The sequence below is a fragment of the Macadamia integrifolia genome, chromosome 10, assembly GCF_013358625.1.
Source record: "Macadamia integrifolia cultivar HAES 741 chromosome 10, SCU_Mint_v3, whole genome shotgun sequence".
NCBI lineage: Eukaryota > Viridiplantae > Streptophyta > Magnoliopsida > Proteales > Proteaceae > Macadamia > Macadamia integrifolia.
In genome coordinates, this window is record NC_056566.1 from 11416154 (window position 1) to 11440474 (window position 24321).

The following is a 24321-nucleotide window of genomic DNA, read 5'->3' on the forward strand; positions in this document are numbered from 1 at the left end:
AAAAAAATCCCAAAAGCTCCCTGCCCTCCGCCTTCTCTGTTCCTTCCGGCAGCACCACTTGCCCTCCGCCTTCTCTGTCCCTTCCGACAGCAGCCGCCGCCTCCTCTCTGTGTCCGACGGCAAAGAAAAAAGAGAAAAAGAATCGAGAAGAAAGAAGAAGACGAAGAAGAAGAGAGAGAGCGAGGAACATACCTGGGTCGATTTGCTTCCGCCTTTCTCCTCTGGTTCCATCTCCCAGAAGGAGACACCTCCTTGGTCGGTAAAACCCACCCCCACGATTCCCCTTTTGTTCCTTTTTCTTTTATTTATCTTTCATTTCCTAAAATACCCCTCCCTTTCTCCTTTATTCCCCTTTTGTCCCATATATTTTTATTTCCAAATCAAACCCCTATCCCACACGTAACTGACACACCCTTTTGTGGTTTAATTTGAACTTCCAAAAAAAAAAATTTACTATTCTGTCCCTGCCCTTTAAGCCTCCAGTTATTTACTATTCTACCATTATTCTTTGAGTGCTATTTTGTTACTCATCACCATGGTAGCCAATAGTGAAGTTGTTCAACAGCTGAATTCCTATAAAGGAGAAACTGATACAAAATTTGATGCTCTCACTAACATGGTCACGTCCCTAAAGACAATGGTGGAATCTGTGCAAGTTTCTATTGATCGTTTGGTGGCAGCAGATAAAGGAAAGAGTCTCATTCAGTCTGGGGATTCTTCCAACACCACTCCACAGGATCTGCCAGTAACACCACCACCACCACCACATCATACACCACCACCACCACCTCCACCACCATATGGGACTGGTAGACATGATGATGGAGCAGAAAGAGCAGCAAAACTGGATGTCCTTGATTTTTATGGAGACAATAATCCAGAATTGTACCTTGACTGGATTCACAGTTTAGATACATTCTTCAGATGGTACGGGTTGACTGAGGCTCGAAAGATCCTATTTGCAGAGGCCAAACTGAAAGGCACGGCTAGAGTCTGGTGGATCAAGCAACAACAACAGAACCGAACCCGAGGCATTGGGTTGGTCACTACTTGGGCTGAAATGTATGAAGTCATGAATCGGCGATTCTTGCCTTCTGATTACAAGCAACGCATGCATCTTAGGTTTGCACAGTTGAAACAAGAGAATTTGACCGTTGAAGAGTATGTTGCTAAATTTTATTATTTAGCCACTCGTTCTGACTTTGAGTGGGATGAAGAAGTCTTTGTGGCCCAATTTCGCAATGATTTGCACCCTCAACTTAGTGCTGCCCTTGCATCTAGTCGACTACCTACAATGGAAGACGTCGTACAAGTAGCATATCAGGTTGAGGAAAGTCTGAAACGCTCATACAACCGGAGAAATTTTGCAGACACTTTTTCTCGAGGTACTAATTCCGTTTGGCAACAGTCTCCTACCCAAGAGAGGTCATCTAGCAAGCCACAGGCAAGTGCTACATCTATGGCTTCTTCACGACCTAGTCGGCCGTATTCTCCACCTCGACATGTCTCTGAAATGTCATCTTCATGGCCTACTCGCCCATATTCACCCCCTCGGCGTGGTTCAGATAAACCTTTTGATTCTTCAAAATTCACAGTTCGGTGCTACTCATGCCATGGATTTGGACATATTAGTGCCCAATGTCTCAGCCGTTTGGTTGCTTTTATTGATAAGGATTCTCCTATACCATATATTCCCGAAGAGCAACTTGGTTCTGACACAGTTGATTTAAGAGAAGAGCGTGCAACAGGTGAAGTCAATGACACTCTCAGTGATGATGACCAACATCCTTTTTATGTCATTCGTCATGTGTTGACTACTCAGAAGGCCACTAAAAATGAAGATTGGTGCCGTAGTAGTATTTTTCAGACTCGTGTGAAGTGCAATGATCAGTTGCTAACCTTGATCATTGATGGAGGCAGTTGCACTAATGTTGTCTCTGAAGACGTTGTTCGTAAGCTGGAATTGAATACAGAACCACATCCTAGTCCTTACAAGGTTGCTTGGGTGAACAACACTAATCTCAAAATCACAGATAAGTGCTTGGTCACATATTCTATTGGTGGATTTAAGGATACAGTCCAATGTGATGTCCTCCCTCTGAAGGTGTGCCATATCCTTCTTGGTTGACCTTGGTTGTTTGATAAGAAAGTACAACATTGTGGCTATGCCAATACCTATGCCTTCAAGCATGCCAACAAGACTATGAAGTTTCATCCTGCCAAAGATCTCCCTGAAATTAAGCTCAAGAAGATGGTGGGATCGTTCCTCATTCAGCGTATTCCTTCAGACGGTCTCCTCGGTCCTTTCCCTAACTCGACGGAGTCGAGTTCTTTTCAGAGGAGGAGAGTTGATGCAGATATGGCTGCCCTTTCTTGGTTGGACCAGCATGACCGGCTTTGGAAGCCAAGAGCCAAGAAGAACCGGTCCAGCCCAGGGTTTTGGTCCAACAAGGGTTGGAAATAAAATTAGTAGTTTACTTAGTATTTTATTTCATGCTTTTAGTTTCCAGACTTGAATGTAGGAGTAGGATTTATTTCCTTGCTTTGGTTTCCTTTTTATAGTTGTTTCATAATTTAGGCTAGTTTCCATTGCAGTTAAGTTTCTAATTTCATGTTCCTATTTTCCTATATATTGGTTGTAATCGACTGAAGATTTAGAGAGCAATTTGATTATTGAATGAATGTGTGAGTGTAAACCTTCTTTTCCCCCTCTCTACTCTGATTTCCCCTCCCTTCCCTAAGGTTCTCCATCAACTATAGGGGAAGTTGTGAGGAATGACATGCATAGTTTAGGTCTCGTCTCAAACATGATCTCAAATAGAGCCGTTTAGAGGGCAATGATCCATTTAGCCGACCCCATTTAGCTGAAATTTTCCTGAGTTGATGGTGTGGTGCTTTTTATCTCACTTGATTTATTTATTTTGGGTGCTCGGACCCATGTGGCCGACCCCATTAAGTTAGGATAAGGTTGACTTTTTTGTTGTTAGAGAATATTGCAAAGTAGATACTAATTACTTAATCCCGTATAGGACTTAGATCCATAATATTTGGGCTTATAGAATTGACCCATTACAATAATAAACCCAAAAATATTAAGCTCATGTCCCCTACAACCTGTTGGGCACTTAAATTAAGCCTAAATTAAACCAAACTTGAACCATAGATTCAGTTGGATCCAAAAAATTAAACCAAGCCCATCTTATCTTCTTGCTGGAATTCTGCATCAAGGTGGAGATCACAATTTGTAGCAACAACAATGACAACAACAACAACAACCACAACTACAACCATAACTTTATCCCAACTAAATGGGGTTGGCTATATGGATCCGATAGAAGCATAAATAGTAAGAGATAAAAGGAATAAAAGGGAATAAAAGACGTGGAAAGAAGTAAAAAAATGTAAAAACGAGGTAAAACACAGAAGTCAGAGCAGCATCTCTGGAAATCCGTCTAATAGGGGTCGGCTACATGGGTCTTAGTCCTCCAAATAGCTCTATCTGCGGTCGTACTTGGGTTGAGACCTAGCTTTTGCGTATCTTTTCTTACCACTTCTGCCATAGTCATTTTACGTGTGTCATTTCCTCTTTTAACTCTTTCTATTTGAATCTGGTCACTCTTCCTTATTGGTGCATCCATGGGTCTCCATTGGATATGACCATACCACAATTTGTAGCATGCAAACAAAATACACTACTGATGAGAAATATAATGGATAAAACATTAATCATTGTCAAAATTTTATGGTGTTTGATGTCTTGATCTTTTTACCTCTTTCCCTCATACTCATATCAAACTAGTTGCTTGTGACCATCAACTTCAACCGAGATTTTGTTCTTAAAATGATATGAAATTTCATCAGTTGCCACCAGTTATGCAATCATTAACTAGATACAATTGTCTCGCGACGCTGAGTCTGCTCTTCAGGATGTTAGTTGGTATATGTGGATTTCTTCAAGAGAAGCTTTAGAGATCCTTAAAGAATCACATATATAGCTCGTGCTTTCTAATTTTTTTTTTTTTTGAATACAATTGTCCCATTTTACTTTTTCAGCTCTGTCTGGGACATGCCTCTTTAGTGTTACATGTATAGCTCATGCTTTCTATTTGAATCACATATACAATTGTCCCATTTAACTTTTCAGCTCTGCCTGGGACATGCCTCTTTGTTAACACTAAAGATAAGAACGAGATTAGCTTTCAGCAAAAGTGTGGCTTCAAAGTTCAAAAATACCTTTGTATGTGGAATATACACTGAATGTTTGAAGACCTCTTAAGAGTAAGGTTTAGTGCTGTATATGAGTAGAGGGCTCCTCAGTTAGTTGCTTTGATCGATTCTCAGAGTCCACTATTTCACAGCTAGGAATCATCCCTCCCCATTCTTATCCTTTTGGCCAGATGGCCACCTCACCAACATAAGGACCTTATCCCTGTTAATTTGATTTGATGAAATATTATAAGTTCTGGCACTAGATAATCCTGATGAAAAAGTTGACCTCAGTTTTCCCTACTGTTTTGTCTTGATCCATGTAGCCAATCCCATTAAGTTGGGGTAAGGTTGAGTTTGTTGTTGTTTATCTTCCAATGTCAGTATGCACATGGGTTATGTCCAACTTTGTAATGGATGATGTCTACAGCTTGCTGGTTTGGGTTTCTGAATTTCAAGTTACACCATCACATTTCTTTTCTCCATTCATCTCCTTGAATTCTGCTTTCTATAATGTGTTGCAACAGGTATATGATGTGACAAAGTTCATGGAGGACCATCCTGGTGGTGATGACGTTTTGCTATCAGCGACAGGTAAAAACATTCAACAATATCTGTTCAACTGCATGTTTGGGTGAGCCTGTTCTTTGTGTCATGTATGTGGGGTTATATTTGGTGTCAGGGAAGGATGCAACCGATGATTTTGAGGATATCGGCCACAGTACCAGTGCAAGGGCGATGATGGATGAATACTTTGTTGGAGAGATTGATGTATCAAGCATTCCCACCAAGACCAAATACACTCCTCCCAAGCAGCCACACTACAACCAAGACAAGACCTCAGAGTTCATTGTCAAGCTACTCCAGTTCCTGGTTCCCCTTGCCATTTTGGGGTTGGCCATTGCCATCCGCTTCTACACCAAATCGGCTTAAGCACCAGAGTGCATTTTGGGACAGGGCATTAGTTTGAGTTTGTGGTTAAAGCCTCCTATTAATTTTCTTTATGTTTAATGGACATTGCAACTCAGGGGTTAGTAGTGTAGTCAAACTTGCATATGGTGGTAATCTGTGGCTTGTTTAACCCATGCAAAAAAGAAATTTTTTTCCAAACCTTTGATGCTTTTATTGTATGTTTACTCATGTTCCAGTTTCCACCATTCTCTGTAATCTGTCTTCACAAAAGCAAACATGGTGGTTATGTTATTCCTTAGTTTAGCAGCATAGAGATCCAATCTGTTGTATGACCAAAATGTTTTTTTTTAGCACTTGAATGAATATGTATCATTTTTCTTCATTAATTCAAGCCACAATGTTCTGGCAATGCACATCAACTATGGCTGTGTTTGTTTATTGAAAATCATTACAAAATTGTGTAAGGAGTAGAAATAGGGAAAAGGTTATTGATATGCAATGCAAAAAGTTGGAAAATAATTCTCATTTCAATATTTATGTTCTTATCAAAATATCAAAGTAGTGAATGATATTTTGATTCATTGGTATTCTTGGCATCCATAGAGTGATGACACTCTTCCCTCCATTTGGCAATGAGTTTGGACCTTCTTCTCACATGGGTTCTCACCATTCATGGGGTATTAGACCATGAGTCAATAGTGTATTAATTGTTTTGACTTGTGGGTTGGATACCGTTAAAGAGTGTTGGGCCCTCATATGGGGAAGAGTTAGGGTAATTCTTCTCCCATGTGAGAAGTTGATCCAGCCTCTCATTAGAATCTCCATTGCAAAGTTTGGGCCTAACCATTAATAGAGAAGCGATGGGAACGACGAAACCTGTGACCACAAAAGATTCTATTGAAAACGAATAGTAATGATTCATTGGTGGGATGGTGAAACGAACCAGGAACCAATTCATTTATTTTGAGAGATTGTCGGTTGACCCTGTGAATGAAACAATATTGAAAGAATAAATAGCCTTCTTAATCTTATTGGATTAAAAAAAATTTGGTGATTTGATAAAAGGAAAAATAAAGATTCCTTATAAAATATTCTCTAAAAAAAATAAAAGAAGTTTATCCAGCCTCGCCGGCCATCCCCTCCCCTATACTGTATGAACTGCTGTTCTCTCCTATTGGTTCGCTTTGAGGTTATTTCCTGAGCGACACAAGCTTGAGGTCGTCTCCCTTCTTTTAAATCTTTCATCTCTTCACTTGTTCCAGTTTTTGGAAGGCAGAACCAAATTTGGTTCAGCCAGCCAAAAAAACACATCAAACCAGGCTTGGGTTTGATTTCAATTTGGTGAATGAAATCAACCACTTACCCTTCACTTCGGAAGAGAAAAGGCATTCAACCATTTTGGAGGTTGGGTCAAGTTGTGCCAGTGACCGGTTTTATAGTTACACTCCGGCCAGACCACCTGCATCAAAAGACCAGGGATTTCAACCGTTGGAAATGCTTCTCACCTGGGTCTTAAATCTTGGGAATCTGATTGATATTGATCTCATCAGTCAATACTGATACAATATTGATCTGGACCGGACTGTATTGGTCAATTTTACCCCTATTTTTCATTAAAAAAATACTTTTTTTTTTAATGATTTGACCCCTGATCCAATACTTATGGTTGATCCAAGATTGGTCAGATCTAATACAATTCGACCGATTCAATACTGATTCTTAGAATCTTGGTCTTCCCAGGATTTGTCTACTCTGATGGCCGGCCGTATACAACATTTGTAATGACAAATTCTACTCTTAAAAAACTGTAAAAATCACTGTTGGACCAAGTCCCTAAAATCCGGTCTGGTACTTTAAATTTAAAGATCTCTTTTAAAGGTAGTCTTCAGTTGACCAAGTTTTCCTTCCACTAATGTGTAAAGAGAGATTCTCTTAATTCATGGTTCTAATTGTTAGATGGGATTCCTAGAATAGAATTGAAAGCGGCATTTTAGATTTCCTACAAGTGAGGAAATTTTTTTAGCCATTGTCAGTTTAAGAATATTATGTTTTGGGGGCAAAAAACCACAAACTATGGATAACTAACTTGTGATGATAAGTTCTTTAAAAAACTCTGAAATCCATGGTTGGACCACGAGCCTATCTAGTCCCTAAAATCCGGTTTGATACTTTAAATTTAAAAGCCTCTTTTAAAGGTAATCTTCAGTTGACCAAGTTTTCCATCATAAATAAGTAGAGAGAGAATCTCTTAATCCACGGGTTCTAATAGTTGGATGGAATTCCTAGGGTAGTTTAAAAAACAGCATTTCAGATTTCCTACAAGTGAAGAAACAAATTTTTAGTCATTTTCAGTTTAAGAATTTATGTTTTGAGCGAAAAGAAAAAATTCTAAAAAACTGCTTAGTGCAGTTGGTGAGCTGTGGTGTGTATAAAACCCATGCTCACTAGGAGGTCTCGAGTTCGAGTCTCCTAGCTGTTACCTACTTCCCTCAAAAAAATTTTAATGATAAGTTATTCTTTAAAAAATTCTAAAAACCACGGTTGAACCACGAACCTATCGACTCCCTAAAACTCGGTTTGGTACTTTAAATTTGAACATCTTTTGAAGGTAATCTTCAGTTGACCAAGTTTTCCTTCACCAAAATTAAAGAGAAAATCTCTTAATCCACAGATTCTTATCGTTAATTGGGATTCCTAGAATAGTATCCAAAGTGGCATTTCAGATTTGCTCCAAAGTGAAGAAATTTTTTTTTTAGTCATTTTCAGTTTAAAAATTTTATTTTTCAGGGAAAAAAAATCCGCAAGCTATGGATAACCAATAAAAACGGCTAAACAGTCTTGTTGGAGATGAAACTCCCCAAAAAAATGCAAGGGATACCCTTCCACCAAATTGCCCATACATAGGAACCCTAAAATAGTTGCATTCAGATGAAGATGGGTTATGCCCAATCTCTCTCTCTCTCTCTCTCTCTCTCTCTCTCTCTCTCTCTCCTTGTCCTACTGTTCTAGATAACAGAAATTAGTTAATATTTTAATAATAGAGAGCCTTTCCCGCCAAAGACAGATCCCCTGTTCACATTACCTTCACATTTTCTTCACTTAATTGTTACAATAACAGAGTGTAAATGGCAATGGCATTATAGTAGAGCATCAACCCTTGATTAAATTTGTTGTGGGTTTTGGTTTTTATTGGAGAAATTCCAGAATTCAATCCTGTTCAGCTCAAATTTTGATATGCCAGACTTTTGTTTTCGAAAGCAATAAAAAGAAGTTTTTGATTATCATTTTAAGTCTTTTTTTTTTTTTCCTTCATATTCTCTTCCCAGGAAAATCATTTTAGAACATCAGAAGTAAGGAAGGAGACTGATAATTCTGTTTACTTCCTTTGTTTCATGAGTTGAAGAAACCATGGCAGCCAAAGCTGTCACGAGGGAGGATGGTGTTCTTAAATTGGTCCACCTGGGTGGGTATGTTGAGTTGTATTGGGAACCCATTACTGCCCATGAAGTATTGGAGAAGAATCCACATCACAGTGTAACTCGTCCAGATTTTTGGAGGTATCCGTGGGTTGTCATCCAGCCTGATTCTATTCTGAAGCCAGGAAGAGTCTTTTACATCATCCCCAACCATGTAGTATTTGATTTGGTTAAAGCTTATAGACTCAGGAACCAACTTGCTTCATTGAAACATCGCAATCAATCTCCTAAGCAATCGGCAGCACCGGTTGATTCAGGGACTAAGATGAATCCAATTCACAGGGACCATCGCTTTCTTCAAAGACAATTTTCCCTTCAGGTTCCAGTTAAAACGACTACCACCAAACAAGTTGCAGATCGACGTGTTGAGATGGATAATGAGCAACAACAACGCCCCCATAAACATCTACTGCAGAAGATTCGTAGCTGGTCTCGGAATAAGCCAACATATACATGCCAAGAACATGACCAATTTCTCAAGGAATTCCAATATGATTCTTGCTGTGAGATGGTTCCTGAGCATGAGATAAATGATAGATGTAAGCATTTATCGTCAAAGTCTCCCTCATGGGTTGAGTCATGGCTTGAGTTGACCACAAAACAGCGACATCATCGACAAGAATCTCTAGATGACTCTTGGTTAGAGGTGAGACCTCCAAACCCAAGTGAGTATGTTATTGATAATGGCAACTGTGGTGAAAATCCTGCAAAACCAGATCAAGGGGAGCGTTGCAAACAGGTCAAGGCAAGGAAGTCATGTTTAAGGTCACAAAGTGCTTATTTTGATCGAAAATCAAGTGGTCGCAGGGTGACCTTCGACTTACCACGCATAGAGCAAAAGGGGAGGAAATTCCAGGACTTCTGAATGTCTACACAGACTACTTAATTAATCTATAGATACTTGCAGATCTATAGACCTTTCATTTTTATCATTCCTACTCCTTGTCATCAACACTTAAACTTGATTTGTGCCTTCCGAGTTCCTTTCTCTGATTATTATTCCTATGCCTCTTCCTGGTGTTGCTGTGGTCATGCTTTTGTGTAATCATATGAAATGCAACTTCTAGACTGTCATTATTAGATTCTTGTACGCGAAGAGGAGGCGTCAATTAGTAAGAATGAAGATGGAATGCTTCTCATGGGGCCATCTCCTTTCACAGGATCATGTATCATCAGAAAAAATGTTGGATTAGTGGAGATGTTTCCACTTGCTTCTCATTCCTCTAATGTGAATATGATCTAGGAGTCCAAAATATGTATTTACTCTTCCATTTGTTATGTATTTCTCATTCCATGTATTTGTACAATATAACAAAAATATATGATATATTGACCTAGTAGAACATTTGTTGTTTTCATGATATTATCCACTTCCAGACTTTAGTTGCATAACCTTAGGAGGCTGGATCTGCATCTACAGATTTATCAAGTACACCCAAGTTTTCAGATCATAAACTATGCTTCTTTTCACAGCCCACATGTGTTGAACACTTCACTTCTAGGTATGGCATGCTGTCCTCTTTAACAAATACCAAGATAAAATAATTATGGCTGTCATGGATGTTCAAGCCTGTTGGATGCTCAAGGACTTAATGACATGGAAGCAATGTTGTCAAAACTGAACCGAATGGTAAAATAGTAAGGAGTTCCCACAACCAAACCATGAATGCAAAATTCAACTGATTTTCCAAAAGCAAAAAAAGGTGGAAAAACAGGAAAAAGTATGAAAAGAGAGAAATAATGAAATAAACAATAATCCATGAACCGTATTTTGACTAAAGGAAATTTCGTAGTATTCATTCTGGTCATAGATCAGAACTTTTGCCTTCTCTGAAGATGGACCATAATGAAAATAGTAGAAATCTTGGCATGAATAACACATTAGTGATAATTCATACCTTCAGGGCTGCTCTTAAATGATTGCCTAAAAGTCGGTAAATGCAGCATCTAAAGTAAGAAGAATTTGAAATCATTGATTAACAAGGAAGATGGATTCAACACAACACACAATGACTTCCAACAAATGGGACAGTTTAAAAGAAAGCGTGAAGACTCGAACATATATTCAGATGGGTGCCATTTTCAGAAAATGAAAGCAGAACACTGCTAGTCACCACTTGAGTTCATTAATCTTAGCTCAGAGCTGGGTTCTGTAAAGGCCTAGGCAGTCAGTATGCTTAATTATATCTGAGATCTTGTTGCATTGGACGGTGTCTTACTTCATGTATTGAGACTCCATTTCGCTAATTCAAATCTATCCTGTTTTCTGAGGTGCCATTTCAGGAAACATATATCAATGTTAGGTGCTGATTTCTGAAATAGATATAAGCTTGTCTGTACTATATTACCTACTTATTCTGATTTATTAAATATATAAAGGGAATGATGATCCAACTGAACAAATGATAGCAGCAATAGAAGAAGTGGGTAACTGCATTAGCAGTGCTCATCATGGAGATGGAGCTTCACTCCTTGAGGTGGAAATCCGAGGAAAAAGTTATGACTCCATGCTGCCAATAGAAGGAAAATTTTTAGATGGAGCAAATTCATTATCATGCTGACACAATGACCTAATTTACGAGTGGCACCGATACATGATAAGTTGCAAGAAAATCAACTGAGGTAACGTAGACATGTGCAACGGAAGCCTTTGAATGCTCCAATACAGAGGGGTGATTTGATTTAGTTTGAAGGAGCTAAAAGAGCCAGGGTAGACCTAAACGACTCTTAAGATATGTGGTGAGGAAAGATCTACATAGCTTAGGACTATTAACAAGTATGGCTTTGAATAGAGTGATTGGAGAAAAAGGATCCTTGTAGCTGACCCATTTAGTTGGGATAAGGCTAAGTTGAGTCAAGGATGAATAACAAAAAATCTTGCAATTCATGTAAATAAGTTCATCAGCTATTTAGATTCTTTGGTCCAATCACATAGTTTTTGGGTGCATGTTCTTTTGCATTTACATGCGTGTGTGTGTGTATGTGTAAGCAAGAGATCTGAAAAATAGTAAAAAATGTCAAGACCTTTATCCATGCCAACATCGAAGCACCCAATGCCTACTGACTTTGTCTAATCTTTGACTCTTTGGATCAGGAACTGAAATAACACCAGAAATTATGCAGGTCTAACAAACCTAGAGATCAGCAATGCATGCCACCGAATGCCTTTCCCACCCTAGCAACCAATGATCAAGTGTCCCAAAAAAAAAAAAAAAGAAAATGCTCAGAGAAAATCTTGCGAATTGGAATTCAAATCAGAGAAGCAAGGGGAGAGAGACCTGAAAAAATGCTAAATTATATCTCTAGCTTTAAGACGATTATTCCTCATGAAGCCTGCATGATGGCCTGTGCAATTGAGTCTAGCACCTAAGACTAAAGGGGCATTCAGAGGCTCTCAACTTGCAAGGTGAGGAGGTAAAGGATGGAATGGCACTGCACTCTAGATCAGTGCTGATGCAGATTACATCCCCAGGGAGAAGAATTTAAGACTTGGCTTTGGGGTTTTTTTATTTTATTTTTTTTTTTTTTTTTGGGGGGGCCAATGGCTTATATGAGCCATGGGCTAAGTAATTTTGAGTTTTCTATCGTAATGGGCCCATTCTATGAGCCCAAATGTTAGGGAGTTAAAGCCTATGCAGGATTAAGTAGTTAGTTTATATTTTCTTAGTTTCTAACTCCATGCAATAAGTTACTTAGTATTAAGATAGATATTTCATCGTTTGCCCCAATGATGACGTCTTGGACCTCATCCGTATTCTAATCGAGAAAAGTTGTTGATTTTTATATAGCACTTCACATCACATAAGTAAGAAGGAAACGAACTACTCCCTGAAAATGCCTACCCGTAGGTTCGTTTGTCGTTGGGGCTAAGCAGCAAAAAAGAAAGTCCTTCCGCCCCTAGGGTGTTTGTAGATTACCAGAACATGGCGAGCCAAAGGCTCTCTATTTTGCATGTAATAGCAATGGATCCTCTAGAAGAATTCTATCCGTTTCTGTTTTATTTGCTTTCTATTTTCCTTGTAATAGCTAAGAATCCTTTCTAGAAGGATCCTTTTTAGTGTTTGCTTGGCAGCCAAGTAGCAAGAGAGTTTCTATTCTTGTAATCAGTTCATTGGTTATTATAAATAAAGAGCAAAAGGCACACTAGCCCACAGAATTGATGTGTTTGATTAAAAAAAACAAAAAAACAAAAACAAAAAAAAAAAAAAAAAAAAAAAAAAAAAAAAAAAAAAAAAAAAAAAAAAAAAAAAAAAAAAAAAAAAAAAAAAAAACAAAAAAAAAAAAAAGAAAAACAAAACAAAACAAAACAAAAAAAACCCCTCTATGTGAGTGTGTGGACTGTGGTGAATCAGTCACGGCCCTTGTGGTGAAGCAAGTGGCAACCCAAGGTGGTGAATACTAGGTTTGGGGCTGGGGTGGTGAAGCCTATTGGTCATATAACTTTCTTCCCTTCTTTTTTCTCTTTTCTTTTCTTCTTTCTTCCTTACTGTTTTGCAGGATTTCCAGCAACTATTCTCTCTCTACCGTAGTCTTCTCTTTGGTGATTTATAAGTTTCTAGTGTTTTAATCAATCCTCTGTGCTTTCTTTCCAAGTTCCTTTTATTTTCTATTATTTTATATGCTGTTTCCTGTGTGCGATGGGGTTATTTGATCACATCTGAGTCTGAAAAGGAGTTTCTTTTTTTGGATAGGTCTTACTCTATTCTATTCTATGAAGTGGGAAGGGAAGGTGTGAACCAGGAGTTTTGAACCCAAGACCTCCTGGTAGGATGGGCTTTAACGCTTCACACTCTACCAAGTGTGCTAGGCACTTGTTCATTGAGTCTGAAGTTTAGTATGTGATTTCAGCGCATCTATCCATCAATTTAGACTAGATTCAGTTTGTTGTTCCCCTAGGTTCTACTCCATTCAACCCAAACTTGAGCACCATTTGTAGAAACGCAACTCTAAAACGATGCAGAAAAGAATGGAAAAACAAGAACAAACAATGCGCACGGATTTACGAGGTTCAGCAAGATTGCCTACATCCTCGGTAAGATGAGATCCTACTTCACTATTGATGAAAAATAGGGTTACAGCGTTCATCCTCACACCTCTCAGATTGCTTACAGAGAAAGACAACCTCACTACAAATATATAGCGAAAACCTATATAAAGAATTTACATAAATACCCATATATCCTTAGATGGAATTTCGACCCACTTTTGGCACATTTGGAATTAAAGACATCTCCCCAAGACCATCACACTGATGGATTTAGAGTTATTCAAGTTTTCCTTGCTATTGTCTGGTTTTTTTCTTAGTTTCTATTTTCTGTCCATGTTCGTATCTCCTAACCTAACCATCATCTTGCTTTGATATTTTAACCACATACTCACCCCATTAGGACCTCTAATGTATGTTAGTTTCAGCCCCATCGGATTTTTGGTTTGCAATTTCTAATCTGTCCCTTCTGATCATGTTTGTTCTTTTCAGCCTAGTAAACCTCATCTAGTGCTTTTATATTTTCTTTTTGATCTTTGCTATTAGGTTGGGGTAGCCAGTTGCATGAAGAAAATGTACTTCAGACTAGCCCATAAGACAATCTCTTGTAAGTAGGAACAGAGTTTCTGTTCTAAGATCTTTTTTAGGTCTAAATCATACAACCTTAAAAACCAACCTTGCATCGGCTGGGATATTCAGAGGCTATCAACTTGCAAGGTGACGAGGTAACGGATGGTGTCGCACTTGACTTCAGATCACTGCATCTACCTCTAGGAGGGATGTACCCTACGAAAACTTTAGAACATGTGATCACTCTTTCAAACTTTAACACGGATACCATTCCCCTAAGAGATAAGAGGAAACATTTTTTTCTATATATAATAGGAAATGGTAGCAAAACATGAATATTATAACTGCATTGGTGGTTAACATAGAATATGTACGTCTGTCCACCCAGTGAACAAATTATTACTCTCTGCTAAATATGTATGTCTGTCCACAAGTCATCATGAGATTATAATAATATATGAGAATGGAAATGCAACAACATTATTTTGCAAGAAAGAACTGAAGTAGTTTGCCTTATGTTAATCTCTTTTCATTTCTATAGTGGATTCAACCATTTTATTTGGTGCTTCTCATTTTGTGCTGAGCCTTTTTCAAATGAAATTAATAATAGTAAAATGATTCTAACAGAACAATGGAGAAAATTTGTAGTTTGATATATAATTTCAACACTCGATCAGTTGAGATGACTATACATTGATATTTTCTGCATGTATCTGGAAAAAAAGGCTTTCCTTCATGAAATTCTAAGGATTTTAGAGATTTCCCCACAATAACTATCACTTCAAAATGAAACAAGCCACTGGGCTGGGCAACAAGATCAGCGGAGGATGGCAGAAAGAAAGGAAGACTCCAGATGAGTATATCCTCTCCAAAGAAGCCAGCTCATGTTCTCCCAAGAACTCTCGAGTCTGTTCTTTGTGAATACTTTGAAGGCGAACTTGATGACTTGGAAGAACTATGCCCGAACAGATTCAGCTTACTGATCTTCTTTGAGAAAGAGCTCATAAACTTGCTAGAGTTAGATCTCTCCATGTTCTTTCTCATGAAAACATGGGCCTTCTCCAGATCATTCAGTCTCATCCGTAATCGAGTGAGTTCCAGTTTCAACTCTCGGTTCTCCCTTCTTAATGATGCATAATTATCTCGGGGTGACATTGCTGCACTGAGTGCACCACTGCTGATCCGCCATGACTGGTGCATTGGTTTATGGTCGTCCTCCGGATAAGAGCAGCATAAGGCATTCCGAAGCCTTATCTGCTCAAAATATAGCACTTGGACAATTGACTGGAGAGGGAGACGTTCATTTTGTGCTGCATGCGCACCTGCTTCTTGTGATAGCTTTTGGAAATCAATCAGTTTGCAGAGCTTCTTTTTCTCCAAATCTGATAAACCCTGATGAGCCTGAGACATGAGGTTCAAAAAGTGATGAATACAAGTGTGTGGCTTGTACAGACAGACAGGTCAATACCCAGTTGGAAATTGGCATTTCAATCCCATTGTAAAAATTGTTCATGGATCACCAGTGGCTCCATGAACAATGTAGTTCAAGAATAAAAAATTATCATGTAAAATAAATATTTAATAAAAAGAGAAGGGATCAACTACCACCATTTTATCCCAGAGATTTGTTGCAGTTTTCATAGCTGCAAGAAGCAGCCACAAATTTCTGTTAAGTTTGTTATGATGGGTATGATGTATTCGATCCACTGACTGTTCATTGGGATGCACCATACACCAGGAAGGTTGCACACCTTACCAAAACTTGGGATAAGAATGGGTGCATAACTCTTTTAGAGCCTAGAGGATTACAGGAGACCCCTAAAACAGGAAAAAGGCATCTTACATGAAATCTGAATCAATCTTTCTGAGCTGAAGTCAGAAATAAACTCCAACTTTGAATCCCTATTTTCTGGGGATATTGATGAATGCTCATTTTGCCTCATGGTATTGGTCACATTTCCAAATTAAGTGAATCTTTTTCCATTGTTTGTTCAGTTTACTACGGTCCACTTACTTTCAACAAAGTAAAAGAGTGCTGTATTTCTCTTTCTATTGCTGTTTGCACAGTTAGATTTTTATTAAATGAAGATGCTTACTTTGAGGAAAATATCAATTGCTCGGTAAAGGCCATCATGAATAGTTCGTGTATGTGCTGGTAAAGACTCTGCAATGACCATGAACTTGGTAAGCTTAAGATTTGCATCGGCCGCAATTTCAGCAAGGTAATTATCCACGAGTTTTGCGACTTTGAGCAATGCAGTGTGAGAAGGTGAGTGAAGGCCATCAGATTCATAACCAGATTCATCTTCCATATCATCTTCACTGTCATCATGCTGAGAGAAGTTTACTAAGATTCTGTGAACAGTATCAACATCAAACAAAGTGTCGCCAGCGTGGCAGAAAGATGGAACCAGAAGATCATCAAGAGTAGCCATTTCCAGTTGTGACCCAATCCTTCTCTCAAGATCAAGCCTGCAAGCAACCGTGCAATCAAGCATCACTGCAGTTCGTAAGAGCCCAAAAAGGAAAGTGATGGGGACAGCAGGTTTCTCAACAGGCAACAAGCTGACAATCGTCTCAACCATGAGTCTCTGCTCATGGCCAACAGAACCTGCAACCATATCATTTTTTGGCTGGGTAGATGCACTCCATAAGCTAGGTTTCTTTGTCAAAAACTTTTGGGCATAATTTACAAGTGACACACCAATGCTCTCAGGACGGACGCCTCGACACCTCATTGCTGCTATGACTCTCTGATACAAGTCAATACGAAGAACAGACAGATCCTCAATCCACCAGTCCCCTTCACATTTGCTGGCCTGCTTATTCATGTGCAGCCTCCCTGAGCTGCTATACTCTAAGCGTGAGAAGCTAGAGGCTATCTGCTCCGCACATGCCTTGGAAGCAATAGCATCAGTACATCTGCTGACTATTTTTAGCTCATCAGCGAGAGGGAGTAGATTTTCACACTGTTGCAAGACTTCAACACACATTTCAAGGTTCTTGCAGACAATAGTATCTAGATATGCTTCAGCACGAGAACCAAGGTTGTCTTTTGCATATTCCTCAGTCATTTCCAGGTAATCAGAAACACAACAAAGTTGTGCAACATTCGAGGATGTAATCTCAAAGTTGATGCCATAGCAGAACTTTGCTGCTAACTCAAATGAATCAGCACCGCCAGGTAAGTTAACAAGCTCTATCCTGGAAATATCAGAATCTCTATGCTCCGCAACCAGCTTTCGGACTCGCCCACTTCTAGACACCAGAGGAAACTGTGTTTTCCAAATTAAAATAATCAGAACCTTTGCAACATGAACATGCAAATGTGAATTATATCCAAAGCAACACAACATGAGGTGAGATTTGCCATCTTCAGTAGAGATTTAAAGCCAGATGCAACCTATCTTCTGATGAACAATAATGATAGCTGAAGGGAGAAATAAGTTAAGAAAACACTTCTTGCATGCAAAAGGATATACCCGATAATAGAGTATTCTGAGTCACATAAAGATTAGGGTTTAGAAAACTCAATGTAAACCAGAATCGCAGGAAGGTAGGAACCAAACCAGAAAGAGCAAATCAATAACTCATTAAATACATATCTGTTCTGGCTAAACCCTTGGTCAAACGGCCTATTTGTCAAGGAGAACAGACCATCAAAGTTAGACAGTAATCCTGCGGTCAGATTTAGAGAAATGGAAGAATCCCAATTTTAGCAAGTTACCAAAACCCAGACAAACCAGAATCGGTAACTTAGATTTAGAAACTCCAAAATTTAGAAAGTAAAGTTATTAGGATTTAGAAACTAGAACCAGAAACTAGAAACTGATGGAAAACTGAGATTTAGAAACCAAAATAATAACAGAGAAGTTTCAGCAACCAAACCAGAAATCAGAACAGCAAATCAGATTCAGATATTGGAGTTTTCAGTAGTAGCTAGGGTTTCTAAAATTTATAGGAAGATTTTTATTTTGAAAAGAACTGGAACTTGTGACAGAATAGCAGTTAAGACAGCAGAACAGAATTAGAAACTTATGCACAGGTTTGGGAAAAATGAAGAAAACGGATCTGATTCAATGGAGAAAAAGAGATAGGAAAATAAAGGAGATAAAATCAGGTTCCACGTGATTTGCCTGCTGAATCCATAGCAGAAAATAACTAGCTCAATCCACAGCAGTCCACTCCTGAGTCCACATAAGTGACACTTTTGAATCCCACAACAGTAGGCCTAAGATCCACAGAACATAGTAGCAGCCAAAGCTTTCCCTTATTCATCAAATTCGCGGGTAAGGCCATAAGCCCCCACTCAAAAAACAGAAAAGCCTAAACCAATCCCGAACTGAAACTGAAAAATGAACTGTCTAGGAAACTAGTTTATAGTTGGACCAGACTACACCGCAGGCAAGACTACTGGCCTTCCTTCTGCTGGAATTCTGCATTACCAGAGAAAATATCAAAATTGAATCTCAAACTCTACCGTAGCTTCAGTAGGAGATGAGGGAGAGGATTAAGGAATAAATAACCAAGGAACTCAGTCCATCCTTCCTAATCCTAGGCATCTATCTTATTTGTTCCCTTAATCTCAACATTGCAGCCATGCCTGGCAATCATAGCAATGGTACTGAAACTAACATAAATAACAAAGATGTTTTACTTGCACAACTCCCATGCCTGGGAGCAGAGTCTTCTCAAGGGAGAGGAGTGAACTTGGGAGTCAGAGAGTTATTATGGAGCCCCTATGATTTTTTACTCATTTTCTCAGGGAAAAAGATAGAAGGGTATGCTAATTATCTTATGAACAGATATGATGCTTTCAGATAACAAATATCGAAGTAGCAACTATGGATATTTAAGATAGTTTCCCCACTTTCAGAATCGATTTCACAGGATTGTTTTACATTTATTTTTAAGTACTAGGATTTCACTGGATTAAAAGGCCACACAAAAATTGAAAGATAAAAATGTAGAGATCTACCTTATGTAAAGCAAATGTTCCTCCACTTACTTCTATGGTAATATCACTAGGAACGTCTGAAAAGATCCTGCAATGAATTACCAGCTAATTATTGACAAAAGGCAAGCATAGGAATTTATTAGGAATCCAAAGCATGCTAAAGTTCAAAATCATAAAACTTCCACATAAAAGGAAAACAAATCCCACACAGTCACTGGATGTTTAAGCCAATAATAAATGCCATGATCCTCATGGCATTCATGTTAGCTTCACTACCATTATATAAATATCATGAATCAAAATAATTCCAAAAAGAAATAATGAAGTTACTTGGAATAGAACGCCCAAACAAAAATAACTGGGACGCTGTAGAATAATTAACTTACATTCTATGACTCAAATTATTAATTAAAGGAAAAAAGAGTAGCAAGTAAAAGAAAACACAATATGCAATTACCAGTAAACTGTACCACCATGTTGGAAGAGGCACACTTGTTTGTTAGGAATATGCCATTCATCTTGGTATTACACTATTACCACCATCTATATCATAGTTGTCATGGTGTCTAAGCGACCCAAGGCATTGGAGGGGGTCCAAACGCAAGGTGGCTTTGACGAGGTATTCAATCAGTCCCACATTCATCTCTTATCCGTCGGAGTGAACACCAACAAGGCGACCTAGGCACCCTGGTCCCCTACACGACGCCTTGACAACTATGCTATTTTCAAGTAGGGACAGAAACAAGTTATAAACGAATATTAAGATGGTAAGAGTCGTATGTTTGTCCGTTTAAATGCTCCAATCAGCACACATTTTACCACAGGAATCTTCTGTTGACATCACCAGGTTACCTTCTCTTCTCGGAAAATTAGTTAATAGATTAAAAAAATTGATGCAGCACAACCAGTTTGAACTATACCTGCTACTAATGTGTGGGCAACGCCGGTTGACAATAAATTGCACTCACCTTTCTTGTGGGAATAAATTTTTCTCCTCATGCACTAACTGAAGTTTCCCACTTTCCTAGCTCAAGCTCCCAAAATTAGTGAATTGGTGCCAATTGCCAAAGGAATCCCCATTTCCCGACACTAACTCAAGTTCTGAATTCTTGAGGAGCTCAAATGAACTGAACAACTATCTAAAAGTTAGTTCAATCTTCAGAAGTTAGCACTTAGCTTGATTAAAAATAAAGGGAAATTCAGGATCTTAGATATTCACAAGTAGAAATGTGCTTCTACAGGTGTTGTATGATCAGTCCATTGCTCCGAACTAGGGAAGTGCTCTATAAGAGAACAACATGAATGGTAAATATTATGGTTACCAAAATTAAAATTATGAAGAAACACTACGTTGATGGTTGATATTGTGAAGTTGAGGATGTTGAGCTGAATGAGTGGAAAGAGCAGGATAGGGAGAAAACAGGTGAATTCTGGTCAACTGGGGAGAACCACCAAAAGGTATACAAGTGGAATAGTATATTATGAAGGTTTAGATACATACAACAAAGATCAATTAAAGGATATTGGGAATTAGGGGTCTGATGTAGATTAAAAGCTCTAAGCAAGTGGGGTGACATAAAGGAAATGCATTAATCCTTTGAGATGTTGAAAAATATTTGAAGTTATAAGAATTATGGAAAATATGACTTCCAGTAGATTGGAATGGGAGAAGAGAATTTGTTTTATCAACCAAATGTAGACAAGTAAGGCTATGTTGATGAAGAACTCAAATAATTCCCCGATCTTTGAAATCAATCGAAACTTGGAAAGTCTAGAAAGATCTGCGAAGGAAAAGAAGAAAACCAAGAGTGATTAAAACATGTCAGCTTGATACAAAAAGTGCTTCTGGAAGTTAGCAAGCATGTGCAGACGTATGAAGAAGTGTTATGGCGTTTCAAACAATGGGATAAGAAACACAAAATCTAAAACCATGATATCTAGATGGCTGTGGTTCTGGCATTTTAATTTCTTATTCTAATTTCTACGTCTTCTTTTTCTTAGTTGGCTTCAAGGGATGGGGGTTTATTCTGAAGTCGAATTAAGAGGGGGGATGCTCAGAGGAACAGCAGAAAGAGACCAGGGGTGATCAAGGATGTTCGATTTTATAAGAAGGGAATCTAAATGCCTCTGCCTGTAAATTAATCCCAACTGTTATAAGACATCACCAATATGAAGTTGAGAACCATGTGGGCACCAATGTTTTGGAGATGGCATTTGTTAAAGAGATCCAGAGTTAATAAGAACTGAGAAATATTACAGCTTCATCAGCCTATTCTACTCCATTGAAAGCACAAGCTCCTGGGTGTTTCTGCTGTATTCAAATTTAACACCAATTCAACTTCTAATTCCCACAATAACTCATTGAGATGCATTAAATACACTAGCTTAATCTACTTTTCCTCTTTAGTTATATGCGGAGAACACGAAAAAGCTTCCTTCTAAACTGAAATATAATTACAAAAAACCATAGCACCCAACTCATCAAATCACAAATGGGGATTGGAACAAGACCCATAACAGAAAAATTTTAGCTACCCAGAACAAAACACACACCAACACACAGTGTGAAGCGTATAAGCAGTAAGAACAACCCAGACAGAACAAACCAGTCATTGCAACGGTGCCTCGAAGATTTGGACAAGGAGAGCTGCTGTGGCTGTTGCTTGTCATTGCGGTCCATTGGGCAGAAGCCCAAGAGGTAAAAGGGATGAAATGAGGAGAGAAGGAAAAGGAAAGAGTGAAATGAAGAGAAAAAGGAAGATGAAGTAGTGAGGATTGAAAACCAATTGTTGCAATTGTTGTTTGTGTTGGTGACGGTGTTGGGCAACTGTACAAAGCCATGAATGACACTGTTGGTGGGTCATACAGAGCTTTAAGCTTTTCCTCTTCCCCTGGATTGTCAAAGCCGCTACCATACGTAAAGAGGAGCAAAAACTGGGTTCTTACAGTCTCATTAAGTCAAAACTCCGAAAGTCGGTTGGTTAGAGTGTGGGATTCGGGAAGAAAAAAGTAGTTAACTGTGTCTCTTCTATGCTTGGAGGAAAAAAAGGGGTCAAAAAGGAACGGAACAAGACAGAAAAGGAGAGCAGACAAAAGCAAAATGGGGATGGTGTGATTTCTGTTTCTTTCTGTGTAGAAATCCAAAAGATAATGGACTCAGTTTTTCAATGATTGTTTTTCCCACGCTAAACTGGTAATGGGTTGGGCATGGACTTGAATCAAATCTTGTCTTCTTGCCCAAATGGTTAATCTTGAGATCATTGTTGTCTAGGGTGTTAATTGGTTCAGTTTCAATTATTCAGTTTGATTTAAGATATAAAATATAAAAAAGTAAAAAATTCGAATCGAATCTAAAATAGGAATACATTTTAGAAACTGAATCAACTCGGTTCTGTTTGATTTTATATTGGATAATTTGGGTTTCTTATTCGATTTTATAACAAGTTTAGATATTATTTTAAGTGTTTGGGCCAACTTTTTACATCTTCGTCAAATTAACTTTTGAGGTATTATAAATGCTAATAAATGAGACTGATCATATATGATGATATTCTTATATGTTAATATTATATAAGAATTTAAGTTATAAATTCTAGATATATTGTAGAATAAGATATTTAAAATAGATTAATTAACTTAGTAGATTGTGTCTCACGCATATACCTTTTAAAATGCATCATAAACATAAATAAATAAATAAAACATTTTATCTGTTAGAGCCTCCGGTTCTTTACTCGGTTTGAAAATAAGTAATTCGATTCAGTTCATCAGTTTTAGTCATGAAATCGAAATCTAAACCCAAACCTAGAAAAGGTTCTAGCTTTTGAAATCAAAATGGAGTTGATTTACTTTGGTTTGATTTTAAACGACAAGTTTCACCCTTACTCATTGAATCAACCTATATTTATTTCTTAATTTTCAATTTTTTATTTTATGAAGCTTACCTTATGCAGCAAGATCCCAAGTTTATTGAACAAAGAACTTTGTTTTTATTCTTTTTAATTCAAATTTCTAGGGTGGTTCATTCAAAATCAGTTGGAGCTATCCATGACCAATTCTGGATGTAGATATATCAACATAGGTGGGTTTGATGGGTCAGGCTCATTGTGGGTTATTGTTTGTGTGGGGTTTGATCACCACAGAGCCCACACATATAATAATGTAGGTACAAATGATATAATAGGATATGATATCTTCCACTACCACCACCATTCCTTCATCTAGATGGGGACAAGGAAATTTTCAGAGTCAAACATCTGTCTGTTTTATGATCATGTAAATGGGGTGTGGGCCTTTTTTTCATAATGGCTTTTCCCTAACTCATACGCATGTATTAATTGAGGTTCATGAGGCCCCACCTTTAAGAGCCCCCACTCTACTACCCTTGGCATATCTTGTAATATAGTGGTGACATGAAACCTAGGGAGGACCAAAATTTTATCTTCCCTAAACCTCACAAGGGGATTTGGCAACAAGAAATGAAAATCCTGGTCAAGACCCATAGATTAATTACGAGAAAACATTATAAATTTATAATATGTTAAAGATTAAAGGGGAAAAAAATAATCTTTCAATAAAAAAACACTAAGGCTTTGTTTGGTTGCAAGAAGAATGCAAATTTTTTATGCAAAATGGAATTTTTTTCTCAGAAAAAATAAATTTAGATATTTGATTACAAGGAAAATATATTTTACATGTGAAAAAAATTTCACTTAACTATTAAAATTTCCCTTTCTATTTTCCCACCAAAATAGGAAGAAAAAAAAAAAACCCTACTCTCACGATCTCTCTCCCACTCTCGCGACTCTTACCCCGCTCATGGCTCTCAACAATCTCTCTCTCTCTCTCTCTCTCTCTCTCTCTCTCTCTCTCTCTCTCTCTCACACACACACACACACACACACACGACTCAATTGGGTTTGTTTTGTCGAAGAATAGTGTTTTTAGAGCAAAAATGTTATTAAACGAATTCTTAGTGATTATGAATTTTTCTCTTATGTGGATGGATTGATTTGGGGGGGGGGGAAGCTAAAGACATGGTAGGTCTGACTTTGTGAATGAGATGAGTCACATACTCATCTCGTTAATCAAATTTAACTAAATCAAATATAGGTAGTCATCAAGGAATGAGTCTCATGTCAAATTACAAATTATCATTTCGTTGTAATTGTGTCTATAACATTTATACCATTGAAGTATTGAACTCACTATTAAGG

The 24321-nt window shown here is 38.1% G+C and overlaps 2 protein-coding genes across 2 annotated transcripts in view; one reads left to right on the forward strand and one right to left on the reverse strand.

Annotated features, from left to right (window-relative positions):
* The window catches only part of LOC122091780 (cytochrome b5-like), a 9743-nt gene extending 4239 nt beyond the window's left edge, over nucleotides 1-5504 (forward strand). Inside the window, exons 2-3 of the mRNA XM_042661911.1 lie at nucleotides 4734-4800; nucleotides 4889-5504. Of these exons, the coding sequence (XP_042517845.1) occupies nucleotides 4734-4800; nucleotides 4889-5139 (318 nt within the window). The 3' untranslated portion in view covers nucleotides 5140-5504. The remainder of the gene's footprint in view (nucleotides 1-4733; nucleotides 4801-4888) is intronic.
* Nucleotides 5505-14780: 9276 nt separating this feature from the next.
* LOC122090642 (BTB/POZ domain-containing protein At5g48800-like) lies at nucleotides 14781-22094 on the reverse strand. Its single transcript, XM_042660284.1, has 4 exons — nucleotides 21712-22094; nucleotides 19127-19193; nucleotides 16245-17423; nucleotides 14781-15549 (listed from the first exon to the last, which is right to left on the reverse strand). The coding sequence occupies exons 1-4, from the start codon at nucleotides 21783-21785 to the stop codon at nucleotides 15031-15033; spliced, it is 1839 nt and encodes a 612-aa protein (XP_042516218.1). The 5' UTR covers nucleotides 21786-22094; the 3' UTR covers nucleotides 14781-15030.
* Between the last annotated feature and the right edge of the window lie 2227 nt (nucleotides 22095-24321).